The sequence below is a fragment of the Micromys minutus genome, assembly GCF_963924665.1.
Source record: "Micromys minutus genome assembly, chromosome: 25".
In the NCBI taxonomy this organism is placed as follows: domain Eukaryota; kingdom Metazoa; phylum Chordata; class Mammalia; order Rodentia; family Muridae; genus Micromys; species Micromys minutus.
The window spans coordinates 10,551,236-10,574,001 of record NC_137960.1 but is presented as its reverse complement, the minus strand read 5'-3'; the positions used below and the strand labels follow the sequence as shown (position 1 = coordinate 10,574,001).

At 52.0% G+C, this 22,766-nt stretch overlaps 1 protein-coding gene across 1 annotated transcript; it reads right to left on the bottom strand.

The window, feature by feature from the left end:
* Positions 1-3,710: 3,710 nt before the first annotated feature.
* Positions 3,711-9,807, bottom strand: LRRC75B (leucine rich repeat containing 75B; the record flags this gene model as incomplete). Its single annotated transcript, XM_080938433.1, has 4 exons — positions 3,711-4,296; positions 5,865-5,965; positions 7,077-7,205; positions 9,643-9,807. 4 exons carry the CDS (start codon positions 9,805-9,807, stop codon positions 3,783-3,785), a joined length of 909 nt encoding a protein of 302 aa, XP_080794559.1. The 3' UTR covers positions 3,711-3,782.
* Positions 9,808-22,766: the final 12,959 nt, after the last annotated feature.

Sequence of the window (22,766 nt, the reverse complement as noted above, 5' to 3'; positions counted from 1 at the left end):
AAATTAGATAAAGACCTTGAAAATCAGTGGGAGGCTTTCTTACAGTGATACGGATGCTGACCATGTGACCTAGCCATTCTACTCGGTTACGGTTGGAACAGGAACTGTAGCCCCTACAGGCCGACTGGTACATAGCTGCCGGTGCCCTACGGAGGTGACTGGATCATCAGTGGGTTAGCCCGTCAATGAGTTTGGAGCTGGATGAGGCTGGATGAGTGACTGGAGGAAGAAGGTCCCCCAAAGTCTTTTTCTTCCCCCTTGTCCCCTCTCCCTTAGCAGCCACAAGGTAAATGGCTTTCCCTGAACACACTTACGCTTCTCTCAGGCCCGACAGGATAGGGCCAAGGGACCAAGGAAACATGGATGGACCAATGGATTCTGAGAGCTTGTGGTGGAAGGAAGGAGAGAACGCAGGTGTGCTGTGGATAACAGACTCACTTACTACCATGGCGTTCACAAATGTGTAAATACGTCAGACTGTGCTCCACGCTTCAAATTTGTCACAGTGTGTTTGCTTTATTTTACAGATGCTTACTACATAGCCAAGGCCGGCTTACAAGCATATGCCACCACACCCACTTGTTATTTTTTTTTTAATAAGTGACTATTTAAAACAAAACAAAAATATGCAATCAGGATGAAAATACTGAAGGTTTCTGTTAGTGGAGATGACAGCACTGTTAGTGTTTGGAGACAATCTCCCAGGACAAGTGAGCTTCCCGTTTTACCCAGAGAAAACCTTGGTTCACCAGGACCCAACTGCCTGTGATTCTAGATTCTCAGAGATGTGGCACTAGAAACAGTGGCACTGGCCTGTCACCCCAGAACTCTCAAGATGGAAGCAGGATGATTGGAAGTCCGAGCCCACTGTAGAATACATCACAAGACTGGCTAAGTAAGTAAAGTAAGCAAGGCAAGAGAGGGGGAGGGGAGAAGGAGGGAGGGGGAGAGAATGGTGAAAAGGCACTTGCCTAGTATGGTGCAGGCCCCAGACAGGTAGGTAGGTAGGTAGGTAGGTAGATCGATAGATAGATAGATAGATAGATAGATAGATAGATAGATAGATAGATAATGTGTTTCAGCCTAACTCTTGCCAAATCTCACCACACAGATAGCCTAGGTGAAGGACTCTCCGATACAGAATGCTGGCTTGTACCCATCCTGTGACAGGCTCTTTTCAAACTTCATCCCCTCCTCACTTCAACAGGACAACGAGGACTTTTGTGCCTAATTCCCAAACTGACCACACTGCTAGAAAGTGATGGATGGGTCTGGATCAAGGATGGGTTTGAATGCCTCTAAGTCGGCACGTGAGTAAGGTCCCCCACATGCTTCCTTCTTACTTTCTGGTCAGTGCTGTCTTCACCACCAACCTGAGTGAAACCTACTACAGGTTCCAGTGCCTTCCTCAGAGCACATGCATGGAAACTCCAACAGGTCTGGGGTACCATTAAAGGGTGATTAGGTCAGCAGGACTCTCACTGGTGTGCGGAGTCCTTATTGCATGCTTTCTAGCCATGTGATACAGACAATGACACAGCAAGAAAGCCCTCACCAGATGCTCCTCTTCTGTCCCACTTCCCAGCTGGGAAGTGAGTAAACTTCTATTGTTTATAAATTACCAGGATGTGGTATTCTGTTACAGTAGCACAAAGACAAGGTCCAACCCTCCCTTCTGGAAATCTCTGTCCCTGCCCATGGAATCTCCCTTCTGGTAGTCATGAGAACTCTGTGAAGGGCCAGGACCACTTGCGTAGCAGAGGCCAACTGCGCCCACATCTCCTAAGCTGTTTCAGGATCTGGCTCAGCTACTGCATCACTTGCCTTGAAAAGGTGGGGAAATTGAGACTGTCTGCTGCCATCTGGATTTGCCTGGAAACCGCCCGGGAACCCTGGCTCCGGTCCTCACACTCCATCCTAGGACGAATCTTGCTGCACCGTGATAACGAAAGGTTTGTGGGCTGGCGTCAGACCAGCTGTGGGCAGAGAGCAAGAAGGGCAGGAGAGACTCGGAACTCTGCCTTTGTACAGCAAGGAGTTACAGAGGGAACGCAGCTGCCTAAGCATGAGTTGGGGTTATCAGTCTGCTGGGCCAAAGCTGGCCCTCCCTTCCTTCTCTCTGCTGGCCCATACTTCATCTTGCTTTGCCTGGCTCCAGAAAGCCCCAAACCTTATCCCGAGTTGTTAAGGCACAGGGAAAGTCCAACAACTCCAAGTCATGTCTTTAAAACAATGGGGAGTCAGGGGGTGGGTAGTAATTCAAGATAAAGCACTGCGTGCCAGGATCCAGGGACAGCAAGTTCTTAACAGAGAGGAGGAAGTTGGGTCCCAGGCTCAAAGAGATGGAGGACCTGGCCAGGTCCCCCAGCAAGAACAGAGCAGAGCCAGAGGTCCTGTGTTCTTCTCACAGTGTCCTGATAAGCAGTTGTCTAAAGAGCATGAAGTGAAATGCTTTTCCTCAGCTGTCCCCTTTCCCAGGCCTGGAAGCTGATGTAATCGAGCCCTCTCCCTCCTTGGGCACACTGGGCTAGGGACATGCTGCTGTTGATGTTTCATGAGGGCTGGATGTACTGTCCACAGTCCACAATCCACTTGGAGTCAGACAGGGAGGTGGGGGTGGGGGGTCAGAGCTGGTGGGCCACAGGCACACAGGGTGACCCCAGCCTTTACTTTGACCCTGAGGCTACCTTCTGTTACTGGGTCTCTCCACTGTCATCAGGCCTTAAGTCTTGGCTCTACCCAGAGGCCTTAGGCCACTGGCTTCCCTACCCTGCCCTTCTCTGAGTCCTTTCATCATTTGCCCTGCCTGTCTCATAGCTGGGCTAAAAACTCTGGTGTCCCTACATGGGTCAGGGAGGGTGACCAGACATTAGGCTTCTATTTGGAAGGCCACCTTGAGGGATTTAGGGAAGGCAGACAGTAACCCCCAAGAGAGATACCATTAGAGTTCTGTTCTGCCCTGAGAACTCCTGATACTAGCGAGGCCCCACCTCTACCCCCTTACATGCTGTGTGTGACCCCAAAACCAAAGGAGACACTACAGCTCATCATCTCTGGCCAGATGCATCTCCTCACCTGCCAAGACACTCCCTCAGCCTACACAGGAAGCATGGGGGTTGGAGCTGGGGAGAGTGACCAGTGCTGTGCCCTCTGGAAGACAGCACAAAGTCAACCGTCCCACCTCCAGATCTACCGTGGCCTTGTCCCCAGCCCAGTGCACACCAAAGGGCCCTGACTGCATTTGCTCTCCGGGCTCCATGCAGAGCTCTGCCTGTCTGTGACTCCCAACCTGCTCTCCTGAAGCTCCCAAATGTATAGCGCTCAAACCCTGCCCTCAGGGTAGGTCTCCTCTAGCTCCTGAGCCCACAGCACTGAACCCATGACCTCTACCCACACCTTGTTTCCATGGATCTCTCCCAGAGAACACAAAGGCAGCATCAGCGTGGCTGTGGTTTACCCACTCTGGGAGATGGGGTTTTCCTACCTCCGCAGGAGGCCTGGAGCTCTGTGAGTCTGAAGTCTGTGGTACGTAAAGCCTGAAGCAAAGGACACCATCCTTTCCTGAAAGGTCTGGGCTGTGGGGTGCTGAGGCACCTCTTGCTGGGTAAGATGGAGCCCCTAGTCTGGGCTGCCTGGCCTGCCTCCCATGAAACCCTTCTCCTTCCACCCATTCCACCCCAAGGTGAACATTTTCACTGTCTCTCTGAGGGACACCCGTGGGCCTCTAATACCTGGTTCTTAAAAGACTTCAGTCATTAGCATTGAACCAGACCAGTAGCAAGTCACCTGGCACAGCAGCCCTGAGGCTCCGGTCCTGCCTCAGTGGCTGCAGAGCCCCAGGTGGAGACAGCAGCAGTGGTCTCAGCCATGCCACCCCCAGGTTCGAGGTCCAGGCCCTCATAGATGGTAGGGAGCGAGGTGTGCTGGCTCAGTCGCCTTCGGAGGCCAACCAGCAAGGGCTGGGGAAGTGAAGACACATCCACATTGTTACCCAGGTCCACCCAGGCCAGCACGGGGAACTTGGCGGCGTCCTTGATAGCCTCCGTGAGTTCACGGGCAGCAGCTCTCGTCAGTCGGTTGCCATTGAGCAATAGCTGGGTGAGGCGGGGCAGGGCCCAGAGGCTGGGCAGCAGCAGATGCAGCAGCTCATCGCTCAGCTCCGTGAAGCTCAGGTCGAGGACCACCAGCTCTACGCCACAACTGTCCAGGTAGCGTGCTATGTGCTGTACATCCCGGGCCGACAGCGGGATGCCAGAGAGGTCCACAGTCTCCCCTACCAGCAGAGTCTTCTGGAGGCTATGGAGGAAGGGATGCAGATGGGTACAGTGCCTAGGCAGGCCCCCAGCCACATCAGACAGTTTTCCACCAAGGGCAACCTAGGTTTCCTGGACCAGCAAAGCCTGGCTTAGTAATGCCACTTCTGGGACTGGAGGGATGACTCAGCCATTAGGAGTATGTGTGGCTCTTGCAGAGGACCAGGGTTCAGTTCCCAGCACCCACACGATGACTTAGTAACTTATCTGTAACAGCAGCTCCAAGGAATTCAATACCCTCTGGTCTCTATACATACACAGCACACATACGTGCGTGTGGAGAAAGCATTTCCACACTTAAAAAAATAAAAGTAAATAAATGTTTTTTAAGCCATTTTTCTTAATGTTGATGGCCAAACATAAAATGTTCTCTGAGTTCAGTTTCCCTCTGGTGAAATGGGGCCAGGGTTGTTGTAAGGATTAGATACATGAATTAAGACTCTATATGTGGACAACTATTTTTGTGCTTCCTACATCTGTTAAAATTACTTATTTCCGTGACAGCCCAAGGGCGTATAAATAATGGGCCCACTCCACAAAGAAACTGTGAGAAATGAAACGGGTCTCTTGGCTGTACATCACCAGGTGGGGACCAGGGCTCTAAATTACGATGCTCTAACCTCTGAGCCTACATTTTTGCCTGTGTCCCTTGGCAAGTTGCATCCTTTAAGATAATGAGAAACTTCACCAGGAGCGGATAAGGTCCTCTCAGTTTGGGGTGGGAGTGGGGGCTAGAGATGGGGCCAGCTCAGGACAGCAAAAGGGGAGGAAACAAGTTGATAATGTGGGCTAAGGGGCTGCTGGGTTGTGGGCCTCCCTGTGCTAAGAGGCATTTGGAGACCGAGGAAGCGCCGTCAGGGCTCCTGGCACACTTTTGATTGCTCTCCTGTCCTTCATCCACATTGGAGAGAACAGTGAGGGTTTTGCCATGAGCCCCATCTGCTCTGGCAGGAATCATGATTGCTGGGTTCACCTTGGACCACAAAGAATAAGAACGAAACGGTGCAGGATAAATGGTGTTCATTCAGTTCCTGGCTACAGTTCCAGACCTTAGGGAGCCAGAAATGGTTCTGGGCCAAAACTATGTCCCGAGGCTGTAATATAGTGACCAAAACAGGGGACCAGGAGCAGAGTTAGCTACGGGGGGGCTGTGGAAGTCTGGAGCCAATGGATTCTCAAAGGGTTGCAGGATAGTCAGAGAAGGGAGGCTCATAAGCAAGCTACCTCCCCTGTCCAAACTTGGTGTACTTCCGTGTGAAAAGGGAGGCTCAGAACCTTTGTTTTTTATAAAGGCTTTACCTAATCTATCTGGAGCCCAAGGAGGCACAGGCTCTAGGAAAGGACAGGGATGGAGGGACCAGTGAATGGCAGGAGGTGTCACTGTCCTGCAAGAAATGAGAATCAACTCATACAGAGCATGGTGCTTGGCTTAGGGGCATCTGCTGCTGTGGGACAGGGTGGCTGCCAGGGCTGGAGCTGTACTGCAGCATAAGGGAAGGGAGCAACAGGGTGAGATGTTTGCACATTTAACTCAGAAGAAGGGACCCTCACCTGCTCTGGCTTTTCCTGTGGGGTTTTCTCTTGGAGTGCGGAGTGAGGTGGTAGATGAGCTGCCGACAGATCTTATCCGAGGACTTCCAGAGCTCATGGTCCTACGTGGGGAAGGACGGGGGGGGGTGTCATGGTCAGGATGCGCCTGGGCCCCTTCCATTCTGCCCTGGCTGTAGCCTGGCTTACAGCCAGCAGAGGCTGCCTACTGGGAGCTGGAAAGGCTAGTCCTGAGGCCCGCAGTGCCCAGTGGGAGGAAGCCCAGACAATGAGGCCCTTGTTCCCTGTCCTCAGGCCTAAGGCCAGTAGCTTAAGCTATCAGCCAGCAGCTTGCCACCCTCAACACCCCCAGGGGACTTGCCACAAGGAGAAGGCCAGACCAGGCCCCTTGAGGGAGCCCTACTCCAGAGACGCCAGTCCCAGAGAATAAGAACAAGACAGGTTAGCATGTTCTTCCTCTTTCTTCAAGATATGCTGTGCCCGTGGGGCCTGGGTCTGGGCTGACAGGGCCGGGGCTTTATGTTTTACTGCACAACATGGTTCTCTCTTGGTCCTAATTGTATTCCCAAAGAGGCCCAGCTTGGGGCAAAACACAAGGTGTACTTCCACATAGCTGGTACTGAGCATGCGCCATCACCCAGAACAATACACAGTGACAGCGGATTAGGTGGCTACATGGATGGCTGTGAACCAGCCAGCTGAGTACAGACGTGGGCTTCAGAGCCGAGATAGCCTACAGTGGACCCCCTTATTTTATGGGGGGTGTCTTCACTGTATTAAAGATTCTTGGGGACTCGTGGCTGATCACAAACATACAAGCCAGCGCTGTGACCATGTTCACAGTGGGCTTAGGGGTAGGACTTGTTTGTGACTCAAGTAGCACTGGAGGGGGTTCAGTGGACCCCTGTCTCCAAAGGTGTCCAGATGGGATAGAGACCAAGGGCCTCTTCTGACCCAGGGACAAGAGTGTATGGCTCTGATGGTAGGTGTGTCAAGACAGGCTGTGTTCTGTGTCCCTGTAGGTCTTCTGCTCAGATGGGGTACGCAGCACTGACTGTGGAGAAACAGGTTTACCTGCGAGTGTGATTTTGGGGATCAGTAAAGCAGTTCATACCTGCTCCTGAAGGTGTTCTTGAAATGGGATAGTGGTTTTCCTAAGGCCACACAGCAAGCATGAGAAGCCAAGCTCCTGGGGCCTACTCCAGCTGGCCTTACCTTCTTGGGGCACTGCAGGTCCCGGGCCAGGTTCACCAGCAGGTCATGGGAGATGGGGTCCACCAGGTTAAGGAAAGTCACATTCCTGTAGAGGATGTCAGTGAGGAGGTTCCCTTCAAGGCCCAGGTCCTATAGGCAGAAAAGCAACAATTGAATGAGCAGGGTTTTCTGTCTCCAGGCCAGACATAAGACAGCCCTCACAGGTTCCCACATTTATAACGCTCTCCGGGGGTGGGGAGCGACTGCTGAAATCTCCCAACCCACGTGTCAAGAGAGAGGGGCCCATAGTAAGGCCTCAGGGGGTTGATAATCTGGTTACTCAGACTAGTTGTTGGGTGTGTAACATCTTGCTGTGACACCTTACTCTAATGACATTGAATGCTGATGTCACCAGCCTTCCTTGTTGGTCCTTTGTCACCTACCCTTGAGGTCCCCTGAACTGTGCCACCACTTTTTTGCCTCTGGGAGCGAACCTCTCCCCCAGATCATGTTCCCAAAGGCAGCTCAAAGTCAGCCTGTCTATTTGCCAGCCTTCTGTCAGTGCCTTGCCGGAGTGCAGTAGGGGACTCAGCCCTGTCCACCTCTGTAGGACTCACCCAGCATCCTTTCCATCTATCCCCAGCTAACCAAGTGAGTCTCATTCTCCCACGGCTAAGGCTCAGCCTAATCACCTTTGCGCAGGTCCCCAACCTTCCACATCATCCCGGAGCTGCCAGGGCCGCTCTGTGAAGCACAGCGAACCTTCACTCCATTGGTGGGGACTTACAGAATGACTCCCTGGACTTGGCCATCACACCCTTCCCAGACGACCAGAACTTCTCTTCAACCAGACCCCAGGAGCAGGACCCTGCCTGGGCCTGTTGCCTTCACCCCTTGTCTTTCTCCCATCTATGCCTATGAGTAAGATGCGAGGATGAACATCTTTGATTTATTTTTATTTTCTCAAGTTGGGGGTCTCACCGTGTAGCCCTGACTGCCCTGGAATTTGCTATATACACCAGGCTGGCCTGGAATATAGAGATCTGCCTACCCTGTCTCCCATAAACTGGGATTATAGGGGTGAATTTGGAGGACTCACAGGCAGCCCACAAGCATCCAGCCTCCATGTGACATCCCCTAGCCCCTTAGCCAGAGAAGGCTATGCCCATTGCCATCCTGAGCACACAGGAAGCCATGCCAGGCAGCAGGAACACGACGGGCTGCAGTTACAGAGTTCCAGCAGGTGGATGGGGCAGCCTAGTCTCCTGGATATGCCTCAAATGCTGGTGGGTTACAAGGAGGGAACTTGGCTGCTCTCTGAGGTTGGTTCCCTCTCTGATGCTTCTGGATGAAGTTCAAGGCAAGTGCCCTGGGCTCCACCATCTCAGAAGGCTATTTGTATTTCTAGGCAATATGCCTCGCTGGATGCTGCCTGCCAGTTACTCTCCTGCTTATATTTTCAATATGTTTCGAGCCACAGATGCCAGCTGGGGGCGGGGGATCCCAAAGGAAGAAGGCTTGTGTGTCTGGGCAGAGCCAGACAGAGCTCCAGACAGCAGCCTACATTCCATAGGCCTGGTCAGTGCCTCTTAAAGTGACAGCTCCATTTTTCCAGACTGCTGAGTCTACAGAGAGGACACCCAGTGGCAGAGGAAGAGCAGGATTAGAAAGTGATCTCTCTCTCTCTCTCTCTCTCTATGTTCCTGAGGATGACCTTGAACTCCCAAGTTCTGGGAATACAGGCATATACCTCCATGCCTGGTTATCCTGTTTTCTGGGGACAGAGCTGAGTCTTCTCAAATTCTGTAACAGTGAACTACATCTCTAGCCCCGCCTTCTCTCAGTGTTCTGTCTGGGTCCTGGCTCATCATTTCTCCCGATTTCTCTACCTCTAAGCATCTACCTTCACAGTGGGAGCAGCAGCTATGCAGAGGGCGAGGAGGCTGAGTAGGAAGTGATTTGCCCAGAGTTCACGCTGGGACATGCATCCCCATCTCCCTAGGGCAACTCAGGAAATCTGTTTAGGGTAGCAAATGTGTCTCTCAAGGGCCAAATGTGGCAATGCAATGTACAGATGTGGTTATGTATCCTCGGTGGGCTCGAGCTGCCTGTTAGAATGAGAAGTGTGTGCACTGTGGCTTTGTCTGAGCTACTATGGTATCTGTTTTCCTGGCCATCTGGGCTATGCCTCCCAGGACCCTTTCTCCCCGATCTGCTGCTGCCTTTCTTCCTGCAGGATGAGGAGCTGCATTCTTCCTATTGTCCTTCAGCATGAGATGCCCCTATCCTTGTCTACTCTGGCTCTTGAGAAGCTCCAAATGTGGGCTCTTAGCTCCACGCAAACACACACACACATACACAACCAGGACAGACTTCAAATCCCAGTGCCCCAACATGCCAGCCACATCTTTAGCAGGCAATTCATCAGCCCCACCTGGCCCCTCACTTTAATCCACAACCGCCCTCCAGGCAAGAATCTCAACGCCTGCAAAACCCGTGCCCGCTAGGAACGCGCCCACCCCTGAGCTTGCAACCCCGGCCCCTCCCCGACACCCCGGATCCCGGGCCACCCTGCTCTTTCTCTCGCCTGGCGCAGGAGGCGAAGCAGCTGCCGAGCGCGCTCCGGCCGCCGCTCGCGGAGCGTGGACTGGATCTCTCGCAGCCAGCGCACCCGGCGCTCGTAGGGCGCGGGCCCCGCACTCGGCGCCGCAGGGGCATCTGCTCTTGACCGCCGCCCCAGCCGCGCCCCCATGGCTGCGGCGGGCGAGCGCCGGGAGGGTGAAAGGGAGGCGGGTTAGCCGCGCCGCGCCCCGCCCGGGACGCGCGGGACGGGCAGCGCTGGGTCTACGGCTGCGCGCCCAGGCACTGGCCGCCAGCGTGGAGCCCAGGGTCACTCCTCTTTGGCAGAGGTTTCATTATCCAGGGCCCCGCCCGCGTACGACCTGGCGTTGGAGCTCTTCCCGGGAGCGGCCAGGGCAGACGCTGCGGAGGACAAGGTGGCATTTGGCACCTCTCAATCATGTGGCCCCAGTCAGGGTTGACTGGGGGAAAAATCGTAGTCTGACTGTACAAAAAGTGCTTCAGGCGGGTGAGGGTGCTTTAGGCCATGCCTGCACCCGCTTTCAGGAATCACCCTGGCGAGAGCAAGTGTATCTGTCTTGTCCACTCTGTGTGGGTGTTACCAGCCTCAGCAAATCCCAAACAACACTTCCTGCTTGGAGGAGGACAGAGGCAGGCCTGGGCAGACTGAGCAGAGTCGGCTTCCTCTGACCCCCATGCCCGAGAGATGAACAGGCTAAGCCCAGCTCTGGGCAGCCTGGCCCTGCACATATGCTCCTGGTTCTACAGGGCCCGTGGGCTCCTCTGAAGAGCATCTAGCTCCTGTGGGGTTTCCTCAGCAGTTCCAGTTGGAAGCCTGCTGCTCAGTGCAGCCACACACGGTCCCAGTGTCTCTATTACAGGGGATGTTTGTGACTGAACTCTAATCTCCCACCCCCACCAATGAAGGAACATGTGTCCAGCCTGAGTCTGGGATGCCCAGCTGGGCAAGTGTGCAAGCCTAGTTGAAGCATGTGAGGGTAGACCCCATCCCGGGGTATTTAGTGAGGGATGCCTACCTACCAGGATCCTTCCCTTGGGTCAAGCAATGCTTGGCCAGAAACTGAAGGTAGAAGCGAGAGACCAGATGCCAAGCTTTGTGATCCCCTAAGGACTGAGACCCTAAGACAAGGCAGAAGTCAGGAGACTGTAGCAGTTACTTAACTATTCACTGATACCCCAACCACTTTTAGTCTGATTCCTGGACCCCCTTTCCCTCCCGGCAGCCTCCCATCCCCTCCTCTACAGTATTGTCCTAGGTCCGGCCACCTTGGCAAGGCAGGTTTCCTCCCTGGCAAACCTGCGTGACTACCCAGCCTGCCCTCCGCCAGGGCCAAGGCTGTTGCTGAATTGACAGTGTGTGAAAGCCAGAGCTTTGAGCTTCAGTCCAAGTATCCCAGGACCTTCTCAGACCCCTTGCCCAGAGCTGGGAGCCAGGTAAGTCCTCTTCTTTGCACCCTCGGGGCTGGAGACAGACATGGATTCCTTCTAGATCCTGACCATGTTGTTTCCAGAGGCTAAGCCAGGTCTAGGCATCATACCTTGGAGTGTGAGAAGAGGAAGGTGGGAGCCAAGAGGGGAGGAGAAAGAAGGGAGGGAGGGAAGGCTGAGCACCAAACTAGAAAAGAGCTGGGCTGTACCTAAGTGTCATAATGCCTAGAGCTTAGTCCTGCGGCAGGTAGAGAACTGCCCCCACACCCAGCTCCTCCTCTGTGACCCTCCCAGGCTGAGAAATTCCTAGAGGACTTTTTTTTCCCCCAGGAAAAGAGGAAGTGTGATATCTGGACTCAGATCCCTGGGTGAGCTTTCCTTAGCCTGCTATCCTGTTGCCTAGGTGAGTTGGTTCTTGAGCACTGTTTCTGGCTTGACTTGACTTGGGCAAGAGCCCCCCATAGACTGAGCTGTCCCCTCTGGAGTGGGGATATCATTCTACCTCACGGTCTCCAAGTATACTGAGCGAAAGGCTGCTGGCCCTTCTCCCGGGAGCTGTCCTGGGCAGCAAGTTTTGTTGGCAATCCCATGGTGAGGCAGAGATCCGATGCTGTTGTCTCAATCTCTAGGGATGATGCTGGGCATAGAGAGTTGACCCGGGTCCTTCATGGCATCCTTGTCACCCTTAGTGACAAATGGGAGGCAGGGTGTATGGGAGGGAGAATGTTCTCAGACTCCAGGCCTTGATGGGGACATAAGAGACCCCAAGTGGAAACTGCCTGTAGATAAGTTATTGGCTGCAGTTACACCTTAGCTGTTCCAAGTCCTTCAGTACTCATGTGGTAGCCCACAGGGAGTGACAGGGAGCCAAGGTATAAGTGACCAGCAAGTATGGTGGAAGGCTACAGAAGGGTATGGAACCGAACCAGCTCCACAGTTGTTCTCTTTCTCTCTTTTTTAAAAAAAGATTTATTTATTTATGTCATGTATATGAGTACACTATTGCTCTCTTCAGACACACCAGAAGAGGGCGTTGGATCCCATTACAGATGGTTTGTAAGCCACCCTGTAGTTTCTGGGAATTGAACTCAGGACCTCTGGAAGAGTAGTCAGTGCTCTTAACCACTGAGCCATCTCTCCAGCTCCCTCCACCACTGGTCTCTTTCTCCATTCACCCAATCAGAATGCCCAAACTCGAAAACCAGTTCAAGGCTGTTACCTTGGCAATTACCTGTATTTCAGCTCCCTGGTAATCACTACCGGAGGACACAATCTCTGCTGTTTGTTGTTTTTTGCTTATTTGTTTGTTTGAAATAGTCTCATATAGCCCTGGCTGGTCTGTAGCTGATAATGGCCTTGAACTCTTGATCTTCCTCTATATGCCTCCCAAGTTCCGAGACTACAGAGTTAAACCACCATGCCCAGCCACAGAATGGTTTTGAAACACTGGGTGGAAGGAAACAGATAGATCCTCTGTTGAGACAGTTTCCCTGAGTTTACTCTGTCAAGAATGGGTCTTCTGCCTTCAGAAGGAGTTTCCACAGAGGGAAAGGAGGCAAGAGATAAGGCTTTCAGTGCCCTGGGTTCCTCTTCTCTGTAGACAAAGTAGGGTTCTTTGGTTGTTACAACTTGGTGCTTCAAGTTCAACGGCTTAAAACAGCAAGTTCTGGTTAGGTTATTGGAAGCCTAGAGCGCAACATAAGCAGAGCCACACTCCCCACCCCTCCAGCCCCCAAGACTGTGGGGTGGGATCCTTCTGAGCTTTCTGGCAATCCTTGAGGCTGTTTGGCTCGTACTTGTGTCTCCCTGACCTTGTCTTCCCTGTGCAACCGCTCAAACGGCCATCTTGTAAGACCACTAATTACTGCATTTAGGGCCTACCCTGATCCAGTATGATCTCATCTTAACTAATTATCTTGCAAAGACTCTGTTTCTAAATAAGGTCATACTCTGAGCTCCCTAATAGGCATGAACTTGATGGAAGGGAAAACAAGACACCACAGAAGCCTCTGAAAGCCTCAGTTTCCTTGTATGTAAAATGGCAAAAGGCATTATGGCATTAGAGTCATGAGTAACAAGGCTGGTGTAGCACAGGGTTGCATAAGTGGGTCCTTATTTTTTATGTAATTAATCTTCTTGTGACTTTCTTTTTCTTCTATCGGTGCTGATATTTGAGCCCAAGGTCTTTGGCTTGATGATCATTCTACCTTTGGGCCACACCTAGCCCCTTTTTATGGCTTTACAAGCCTACCCATCTATCTCTCAGCATCGGTCCATTCAGGAATGATTACTGGGTGCTGTGGATGCTGCTCAGACTTTGGCAGAGGAAGAAAGTGGCAGCTTTGCCCTCAGAGTTGGGAGCAAAGAAAGGTTTAGGAAGGCGTCAGTTAGTAGAGTCTGAAGGAAGACTACTTTAGACCAAGGTAGTAGCCTGTAAAGTGTCCTGGCAGGAGCATTGAGGGCAGACAGAGGGCAGGGCAGGCACCAGCAAAGCAAGAATTTTTCTTCAGGGCAAAGGGGGGCCTTTGAAGGGTTTTCCAGTGGGAGAGAAAAATGTTCCAATTTACATGTTGAACATTAAAGTTCCATTAAGGAAACAGCAGCTTGTAAACTATGGGTGTCATAAGGTGACAGGAGTGGTGGGGGAGGGTGTTAGGTGTGGCCTGGAGGAGGTCACAGATATCACAGCAATTGGAAAGGACCAGTGAGGTGGCTTCTGAGGGGCTGAACTCTGGCTTCTGTGGCTGGCAGAGGTCTGAGGAGAGTAGTTGCTTAGCTCAGGTTGGGGCTTGTTGACCTTGGGCATCTGACACAGCCGATGGCTCAGACTTGGGCTCTATGCATAATATAATAGTTCAGCATCTAAGATGTAAAGAGGCAGTGGAACTGCCCCCAAAGAGGAAGAGAGCTCTGGGTAAGCTGAGTACAGTGTGTAGGGAAATTGCTGGGCGGTTTGGGTACCAATTAAGTCTCGGGGAGGTTGTGGGTGGACAGGTGTGCTTGCCTTGTGGTCCAGGAGGCTGTGAGACAGAAGTGAGCTGTTGGCTTTCGTGAAGATTGTGGCAAGTGATGGTGGGAGTGGGGCTGGGGAGGCCAGGATGTAGATAAGACAGGCTTCCCTCCCAGCCCCCTGGAGATTCTAGACAGCACAGATAATTACCAGGTGATACAATAAATGCCTCCTGAGCGGGGAGGGAAGGAAGGGGGCACTTTGGGTCTTGGCTCTGAGTTGTTCATCAGGCAGAAGTGACTTCAGAGCTGGGAGTCAGAGCCAGGCCAAGAGCGAGGCTTTGAGGAGCTCCTGAGCCTTCTGAAGCCTGTCTCATTCACTCTTCTAGTTCCCCGATCCTCTTTGGAGAGGAAACCAAGGCCAGAAAAGGAAAGGCTTCCGCAGTCCCCAGACCAGCTCTCAGGGAGGTCAGGTGTGAAACCGGGGCTTGTGGAGCCCATGTCTCTGTGATTCTACCACTGAATTCCGGAGTTGGACTCGATCCATCAGATGCCAGGCTGACCTTGCTACTGAATGCTCCCAGGCATTCACAAGCTCACCAACCTGGAGGACTACACACTTGGCTAAGTACAGGCTCCATTCACACCAAAGGTGAGTGCTGGAATGGGGGGACAGTACCAAAAAGCCAGGCTTGCTGGGGTGTGAGGGCAGGCTACATACAGCATGGTCAATTCAGAGCTTACATCCTCAATGCCATTGGGTAACAGGAGCCCATTTATGGATTCTTCCATCTGGTTGGTGCAGTCTGTGTGTGGTCAAGCATTATAATCAGTTAGTCACAGGGCATGGGTGTCCTCTGCATCTCTGATCTGTGGCCAGGGATGATGAAAATCGTCTGAAACCAGAGGCATCCAAAATGAGCCGGACTCTCATAGCTTTCAGAAGAGGCAAGCTGGGACTAGACTCTGGGGGGGAAGAACTCGCCAACTGATTTTCGAGATGAAGAACTCCCCAAAGGTGGACATTTCTAGGGTGTTGGAAAATCAAAGCAAACATTGAGATTTTGTGATCTTAACATTAACTAAGTTGTTAGGATGTTTGGATTTGAAGTCAGTTTCATTCTCTCAGTTTACTAAGGGGGAGCATAAAATGTTCTGGATAGTATCGGAGTAGCTGGCTTCCAGGTGGGGAGGGAGATCCTGTCCCAAGAGAACCTGAGTGTGGGGAGGGACACAGGACCCACCCATCTGGGTTACTCAGAGACCCACCCATCTGGGTTACTCAGACTGACTTCTGCTGGTTAGACTATCGACCTCAGATATGACCCTTACCCACTGAGGGCTCAAGTCCTGCCCAGAGCTTCCTGACATTCAGGTAAAGTCAATCTCCTGGACCTGACAGTGCCGCAGGGTGTGGTTGGAGGCTGCAAAGAGAGTTTCAGGAAGTGGTTGGCTGAACCCCTCCCCAACCCACTAAGTTGCAACCCCCAGCATTTGGTTTCCTGTACAGAGTCTTGCTTTTCCAGTACTTGGTTTTCTAAGATAGGGTGTGGGAAGACAAGCCCTTTGAAATAGGAAGTGCCTTGGGGGGTCACTGTGAACCCACTTCTCTGCAGGGGAGCTGGAGTAAACCCCCCCCCCAGTGTGTTCCTAAGTCTCCTGCCTGGCCAAGGCCCCTGAGGCATGGACTGAATGGACTGATGGTCCTAGCAAAGGAGTGATTTTCAGATGAAAGGCACAGGAACTGCCCCCACCCCAGGCCGCCCTGGCATGCTAAAGCTCCTGTGGGAATAAACACACAGAGAGCCCTGCTGGGCCAGTGTCCCCACCGACACTCCCTTTTCATGGCTGCCCTCTGTCCAGTTCCCCAGAGCAAACCAAGGAGCCAAGAGGCGCCCACAAGTGTCTTAATGAGCAAGCCAGGGTTAATGGGTTACCCAGGATGGTGATATATTGACCAGCCAGCCTCCCAGGGTTCTCAAAGTTCAGACTGGCTGAACTTTCAAGGTCTAGCTAGGCTTGTAGGCTTTTCCAGCCCCGACACCTTGGAGTTCAAGGGTGAGGCCAAGGTGAAGTCAAGAGGCCTCCAAGCTATCCATGACTTGTCTGCATCTGCCTCTTCGGGAAGTCTCCTGCTCCAGACTCCCAGCTCACAGGTTTCCTCCTATCTCAGCTTGGTCTCAGTTCTCATTCTGACCCTTTCCTGCAGCTCCCAACATAACATCTGCCCGCCCCCCCAGGTCCTGGCCTCCCAACCTGGCCGTTAGGTTTGTTTGTTTGTTTTGTGTATGTGTGTGTGTGTTTGTGTGTGTGTGTGTGTGTGTGTGTGGTGTTTCTCTTGCATGTATGCCTGTGGACTGCTTGTGTGCCTGGTGCCCCTGGAGACCACAACAGAGCATCAGATCTGGAACTGGAGTTACAGATGGTTGTGAGCCACCTTGTGAGTAATAGGAATCGAACCTGGGTCCCCTGGAAGAGCAGCCATGAAACCACCTCCCCAGTCCCTGGGATTTTTCTTTATTTGTTTGTTCGTTTTAAACCTTTCTTTTAAAAAATGTGTTATATTTTCTTATTTTGGCCCTGGAGAGATATCTCAGTGCGTAGTGTTCTTGCAAAGCATTCAAATTCAATTCCCAGCATCTACAAGAGACAGCTCACAACTGCCAGTGACACTCCAGCTTCAGAGTCCCTGATGCCCCACTGACCTTCTCTTACACAGACATCCACATGTCCGCACAGATAACAAGTATCTAAGTGCCATTTTATTATTTTGTGTGAGTATGTATTTTGTCCACATGTATGACTGTGCACCACATACAGGCAAGTGCCCGAATAAGTCAGAGAGTAAAGATTCCCCTGGAACTGAAGTTATAAACGGTTGTGAGCCACCATATTGGTGCTAGAAGTAGAACCTGGCTCATCAGAAGCAAAGGTAGTCAATGCTCTTAACAGCTGAGCCATATCTTCAACTCCAGCATTTAATTAGTGTGTGTGTGTGTGTGTGTGTGTGTGTGTGTGTGTGTGTGTGATACAACGTGGAGATCCCCTCTCTTCTTCCATGAGGTGGGTGTTTGCTTAACCAGGCTCCCATTGTCAAGAGCAGAGGCAGCACCCTACCCACTGAGCCTCTGTGTCAGGCCTGAAAGCACTGAGCTGTTTCCAATCAGGTTGGAGGCTTCTTAGGAAAAAGTTCAGAGGCGGTAGAGGTCGATGAGGCGGCTGGAGGGGAGGGAGAAGAGGTGATCTGACAGGCAGTAGACTGTGAAGTCCTCAGGTCTAGAGGCTTGAGAGACCCACCTTTGTTAGAAACCGACCCTATTTCATTCAGTGAGAAGTTTCGAGGGCTTAAACAGATGGACCTCCATGTCCCCTGTCAAGTGTGTCCCCCACCCGCCCCCACACAGAATCTGCCTTAGCGAGACTTCCTTCAATCCAGTTAACCAAAATACTTGGAGTAGCAGCCCCTCCCCACTCTGTGGCCCAGATAGTCTAGAGAGCCAGCCTCAATCCGGCAATCACTCAGGGGAACAGACTCCTTGGATCTTGTAGGACCACCCCCACCCCCAGGCTTTCAGCCATAGCTACTAGGATAGGGCATCTGGCTGCACCCTTGCTCTGTATGACTCTTATTTGAACACGGGAGCCTAAATCTCTCCTCAAGCTCCACTTAGACCCTCCCAGATCAGGTTTCTTCTTGGAACTCCCTGCGGCTCTGTGTTATCCAGCGCTGTTCCAGGTTGTCAATGCATCAGGGATTGCATTCAGGAGCCAATCCTCTCTCTACCTGGAGTAGTTTCTGTACCTTTAAAGCCTCCTCCCATCCCAGGCCAGCTAGGGGAGGGAAGGGAGGAGCTGGGTCACTGCTGGGGATGGGGACTTAGTCTTCCGCAAGTGTGGAGCTGAGAGGGAACGCAGCACGTGTCTGGCTGTGTCCCAGCTGCTGTGTGACCCCAAAGCCCTCCTCACCGCCCCAGAGCTGCCGGACATCGTAGGTGGGGCAAATAGACTCTGGGGGGTCCCAAGAATGTGTGGAGACCTGGTTCTGTCCCTCAGTTCCGTCCCATGCCATTCCAGAAGCTCTGGTGATCTTCTCAGAGCCTCCGTGTAGCCACCTGCGCAACAGCACCACACTCCGGGATAACGGGCTGCAGGCTCCTGTGCCCTGGTCCCTCCTGGGTTCATACAGGTAGGCAGAGCCCCATTTCTTATCCATCTGTTGGGCTTGAGGAAGGCTATCCAGGATTCCCTCTCTCTCTGGCTCAGGTGTAAGGTGGGTGTTAGGGGCTCAGAGTGGAGTCACGGACTGCTCGGACTGCTCAGAAGCCTTTGGGTCCTGGTTTTTGGGAAATGGATTTGAGATTAAGAGTGAAGCAGCCAGAGACCCAAGGGGCTATGAGCAACTCCACAGGAGTGATGGTCATCGATCCAAAGGTGCTGTGCCCTCCAGCCGTGCCTGCCCCTCTGGGCTTGGGGTGGGGGTGGGGCAGAGACCTTTGTGGTGAGTCATTACCCAGCTCCTGGAGGCTCTGTCACCTCTTAGGTCTTTAAGCCTAGGCACTTTAACCTCTTCCAACAGGTTCCGGGCAAACAGCTTTTCACCAAAAGCACTTTAACTTGGAAGGAAGGGTACAGGTGCGCATGCGCGCGCACATGTGTGTGTGTGTGTGTGTGTGTGTGTGTGTGTGTGTGTGTGTGTGTAAAAGGGTATATAGGTGTGTGTAAGTGGGTGTAGGTTTGTGGGTGTAGGTGTGTGTAAAGTGTGTAAAAGGGTATATAGGTGTGTGTAAGTGGGTATAGGTATGTGTGTGTGTGTAAAAGGGTATATAGGTGTGTGTAAGGGGGTATAGGTGTGTGTGTAAGGGGGTATAGGTGTGTGTGTGTGTGTGTGTGTGTGTGTGTGTGTGTATTATGGGTGTGTTCCCTGGTCCTCTGCAGTTGGCACCAGTTTGGGCAGCAAATAATGCAGATTCTACCTTCAGGTCTGGGTGAAGTAAGTGTGCTGTCAGGGTCCAGACAGGCCTGAGAGGCCAAGGAGGTCTGAGTTCTCATACCCAAGTGTCCTTCCCAGCATATGTTGGGGGGGGGGGGTCCTGACACAGGCGTGGTCTGCTGGCCTCCCTGGCAAGCCGATCTTAGATAATTTGCTTTTTGTCTAAACTTCGGTTTGTTTTCTTTCTTTCTTTTCTTCTTTCTCTCTTGCTTTCTTTCTTCCTGAAACACCATCTCACAATGTAGCACTGGCTGGCCTTGAACTCACAGACAACAGCCTGCCTCTGCTCCCTAGGCTAACACCACCACACCTAGCCTTAAACTTCATTTCTCACTGGTGGATGTGTTTTGATTGTGCCCAGTTTAGCTTCCATGGCCCTGAGACTTCGTAGCAGCCCACAGCTTTGTGGGTCTTTTGAAGGACTAGCAGAAACACTTAGGTCTGGCTGCTGGTCTGACTGTCTTAGACGCCACCCTTCTCCACAGCATCTTGGGAACCTACTTTGATCAGCCTAGATTCAGCTCGGGTGTATGTGTAATGTGTGTGTTTGTGTATGTGCACATGTGTGAGGTGTATCTGTATGGGTGCAGTATGTATGTGTATGGTGTGTGTACATGTGCATAATGTGTGTACATAGTGTATCTGTGTGATGAATGTGTTGGTGCACAGTTAATGTGTGTGATGTATTGTGTGAAGTGCATGTGTGTATAGGTATGTGTGTGTGCAGTACATTTGTGTGCAGTATGTGTATACAATGTAGTGTGTTGAATTACGTATGTCCATGTGCGATGTGTGTTTGGTGTGTGTTTATGTGTGTGCAGTATGTGTGTGTAGTATGTGTATATAATGTGTGTGTGTGTGTGTTCAGTGTGTTGTGTGTGATGAGTGTGCGGTATATGTGTTATGTGTCTGTGTCTGTGTATGCAGGTGAGGTATGTATGTGCTGTGTGTGTGGTATATGGTTGTATGTTTTGTGTGTGTATGTTTGTGCAGTATGTATGTATGTGTGTATGGTGTGTATGCAATGTGTTATATGTTTGTGTATGCGGTATGTATGTGTGGCATGTGTGTGTGCAGTGTATATACAATGTGTTATATGTTTGTGTATGCAGTATGTATGTGTGGCATGTGTGTGTGCAGTGTGTGTATGGTGTTTATATATGCAATGTGTGCACATGCAGTATATGTGTTTGCAGTGTGTATGTGGTGTGTATGTGTATGCAGTGTATGTGTGTGCAGTGTATGCAGTATGTGTTGAGTGTATGTGCAGTGTATGTGTATGCAGTATATATGTGCAGTGTATGTTTTATATATGTGTATGCAGTGTATGTGTGTGTGGTGTGCATGTGTATGTAGTGTGTGTATGTGCAGTATGTGCTGAATGTGTATGCAGTGTATGTGTGTACAGTGTGTGTGTGTGTGCTGTATGTATATGCAGTGTGTGTGGTAGTATGTGTATGTAGTATATGTGTGTGTAGTGTGTGTATGGAGTGTATATGTGTGCAGTGTGTGCTCTGTTCGAAGTATATGCTGAGTGTATGCAGTGTATGTGCTGCAGTGTGTATGTACAGTGTGTGTGTGTGTGTGCTGTGTGCAGGGGAGTGTTCAGAGGGTACCACTAGCAGCATGACCCCACCCAGCATCTCTAGGTATCTGAGGCTAAGCGCTGCTGAGTACAAGGAGCTGCCACGCCATGTGCTGGAGGCAGAGAGCTGCTCACCTTGGTCAGTGAGGACCAGAAGGGAACTGAATGTCCTTTGAGGCAGACCCACAGCTGCATCTACTTAATCTGGGACAGAAACCATGTGTCGGGATGGCCCTTTGGGCCAGGTCTGGCCTTTTCTGGGCCTTGTCTTTCTAGGCTGCTCCTATCACTGTCTGGGTCTATGGGCTAATGTTCCTTGAATGGTAGTTAAACCGGTCTGGAAGCTGAGGCCCCAGGCCCTATTCCGGGAACACGCAGCTGTTATTGACCAATAGGGTACGACAAGGCCTCTGAGATCTGAGCTATGGTCTACTGCCTGGGGCTACCCCTACTTCATTGCCTCAGGAACATTAAGGACATCGTGTCTGTCTCTAAATTCACAGAGGGACTTAGCAGGAGCTGTCTGGAAAGGTTCACTAGTGGCCCTTTGGAGAGAACCAAATTTGGAAAGGGGGGAGCCCCTTTCCCAGGCTCTAAGCACCTCCCACCTCCCCCGCCCAGAGCCCTCCTAGGGCTGCATGAACTTTAGTCACCTGGTGACAGCCTAATCGCTGCGCCTCCTAGCTGCTGTGACGTCAGTGTTGACCATCCTCCCAGTCTAGCTGAACCTCTTGCAGAGGACTCCCTATCCCACACCCCACTCAGAAGCCTTCAGATGCCCTTCTAGGATTCTGGGCACCCCTTAGCTGATCTCTTGTCTCACTGGGATTAGGTAAGCACATGGGTCCTATATGGCTACCACCCCTTTCCTACCTCTACCCTGAGGAGATGCTCAACTCCACATCCTGATCCCAAGTGGGGGTTGGGGGCACTGAGCCAGTGTGCAGTGGTCATAGGTATGGCTCTGGCTACTTCTCGGGGACAACCAGCTCTGTGGCCAGGACATCCCTGGAGATCCTATATTCCTCCTCACCCTCCCAGAACTGTCCTCTGAGGAAGAGGGGTCTCTCTTGGGTCCCCACTGCCTTCAGGGCACCTGGGAAACCCACCAGAGTTACAGAAAGGGAGGGATCCGGGCTTGAGAATCAGTGCCTCAGTTTCCCTCCCAACACCAATTTGGGTGTAGCGGGCTTTCTGGCCTTGCACATTCTTTTAGTGAATCTTTGAAAGAACTTGGAGGTGGAGGGGTGGGAAATGGAAGCCCAGGCTTACAGCAGGGTGTCTTCCGCTTGGACTGAAACATCTGCTTGCGGGAGGCAGGGCCAGCCCTCCCTGTTCCAAGAGGAAGGGACAGAGGTCAGGGGTCAGGGCTGCCCACTTCCCAGGCTCTTTGGAAGAAGGAACCCTGCTGGGTGTCTCTTGAGGATGTTAAGCGGACAGAGAGGTAAATGGGTAGACAAGGAAAGTGAACTATGTACCACGAATGTCACAGATGGTTCACCTCCGCGCTCTGAGTCCCCAATACCACTTTTAGTTTCCATCCCCAAACCTGTAAGAAATGGAGCCCAAGATGCCCCAAATGGGCCAGAGCTGAATGAAGAATTGGACAAGAGCAGTGACCACGCCCACTTCCTACCCCTACAGAGAAGGGAGTGTTCTGTATCAAGGATGAATGATGCAACACAAAGCACTGGCCTGGCTCCTAGGACTCCTTGAAGCCTTCCGTGTGACTTTCTCACCAGAAATCCCAGACCCCTGACCTAGGTCCACCCCAGGGCCCAGGGTACCTGTTTCAGGTCTAAAGAGGGGTATGAACTGTCCTGTGGATAACAAAGACAGGGCCTGGTGGCCAGTGTGGATGGAAGGAATCCAGCCGTTGCCTCCTGGAGGAGCAAACTGTCCAGAGAAAGGACAGGAAGGAGCGAGTCTGTGACTTCGGAGCAGGGCGAGCTACTAGGGATGCTGTTGGGGAGCAGAGTTGCAAATCTTCTTCCCCACCTAAAACGAGGCACCAAATTCTGTCATGTCATCTGCCAACCCCACCCTCCGGTCCGGGGAGAGGAGTGTCAGTGATGTGTTTGAGTGTTTTTCTAGTGTGTTTTCCTTGAATGTTTGTATCTGCACCATCTGCATGCCTGGTACTCAGAGGCCAAAAGAG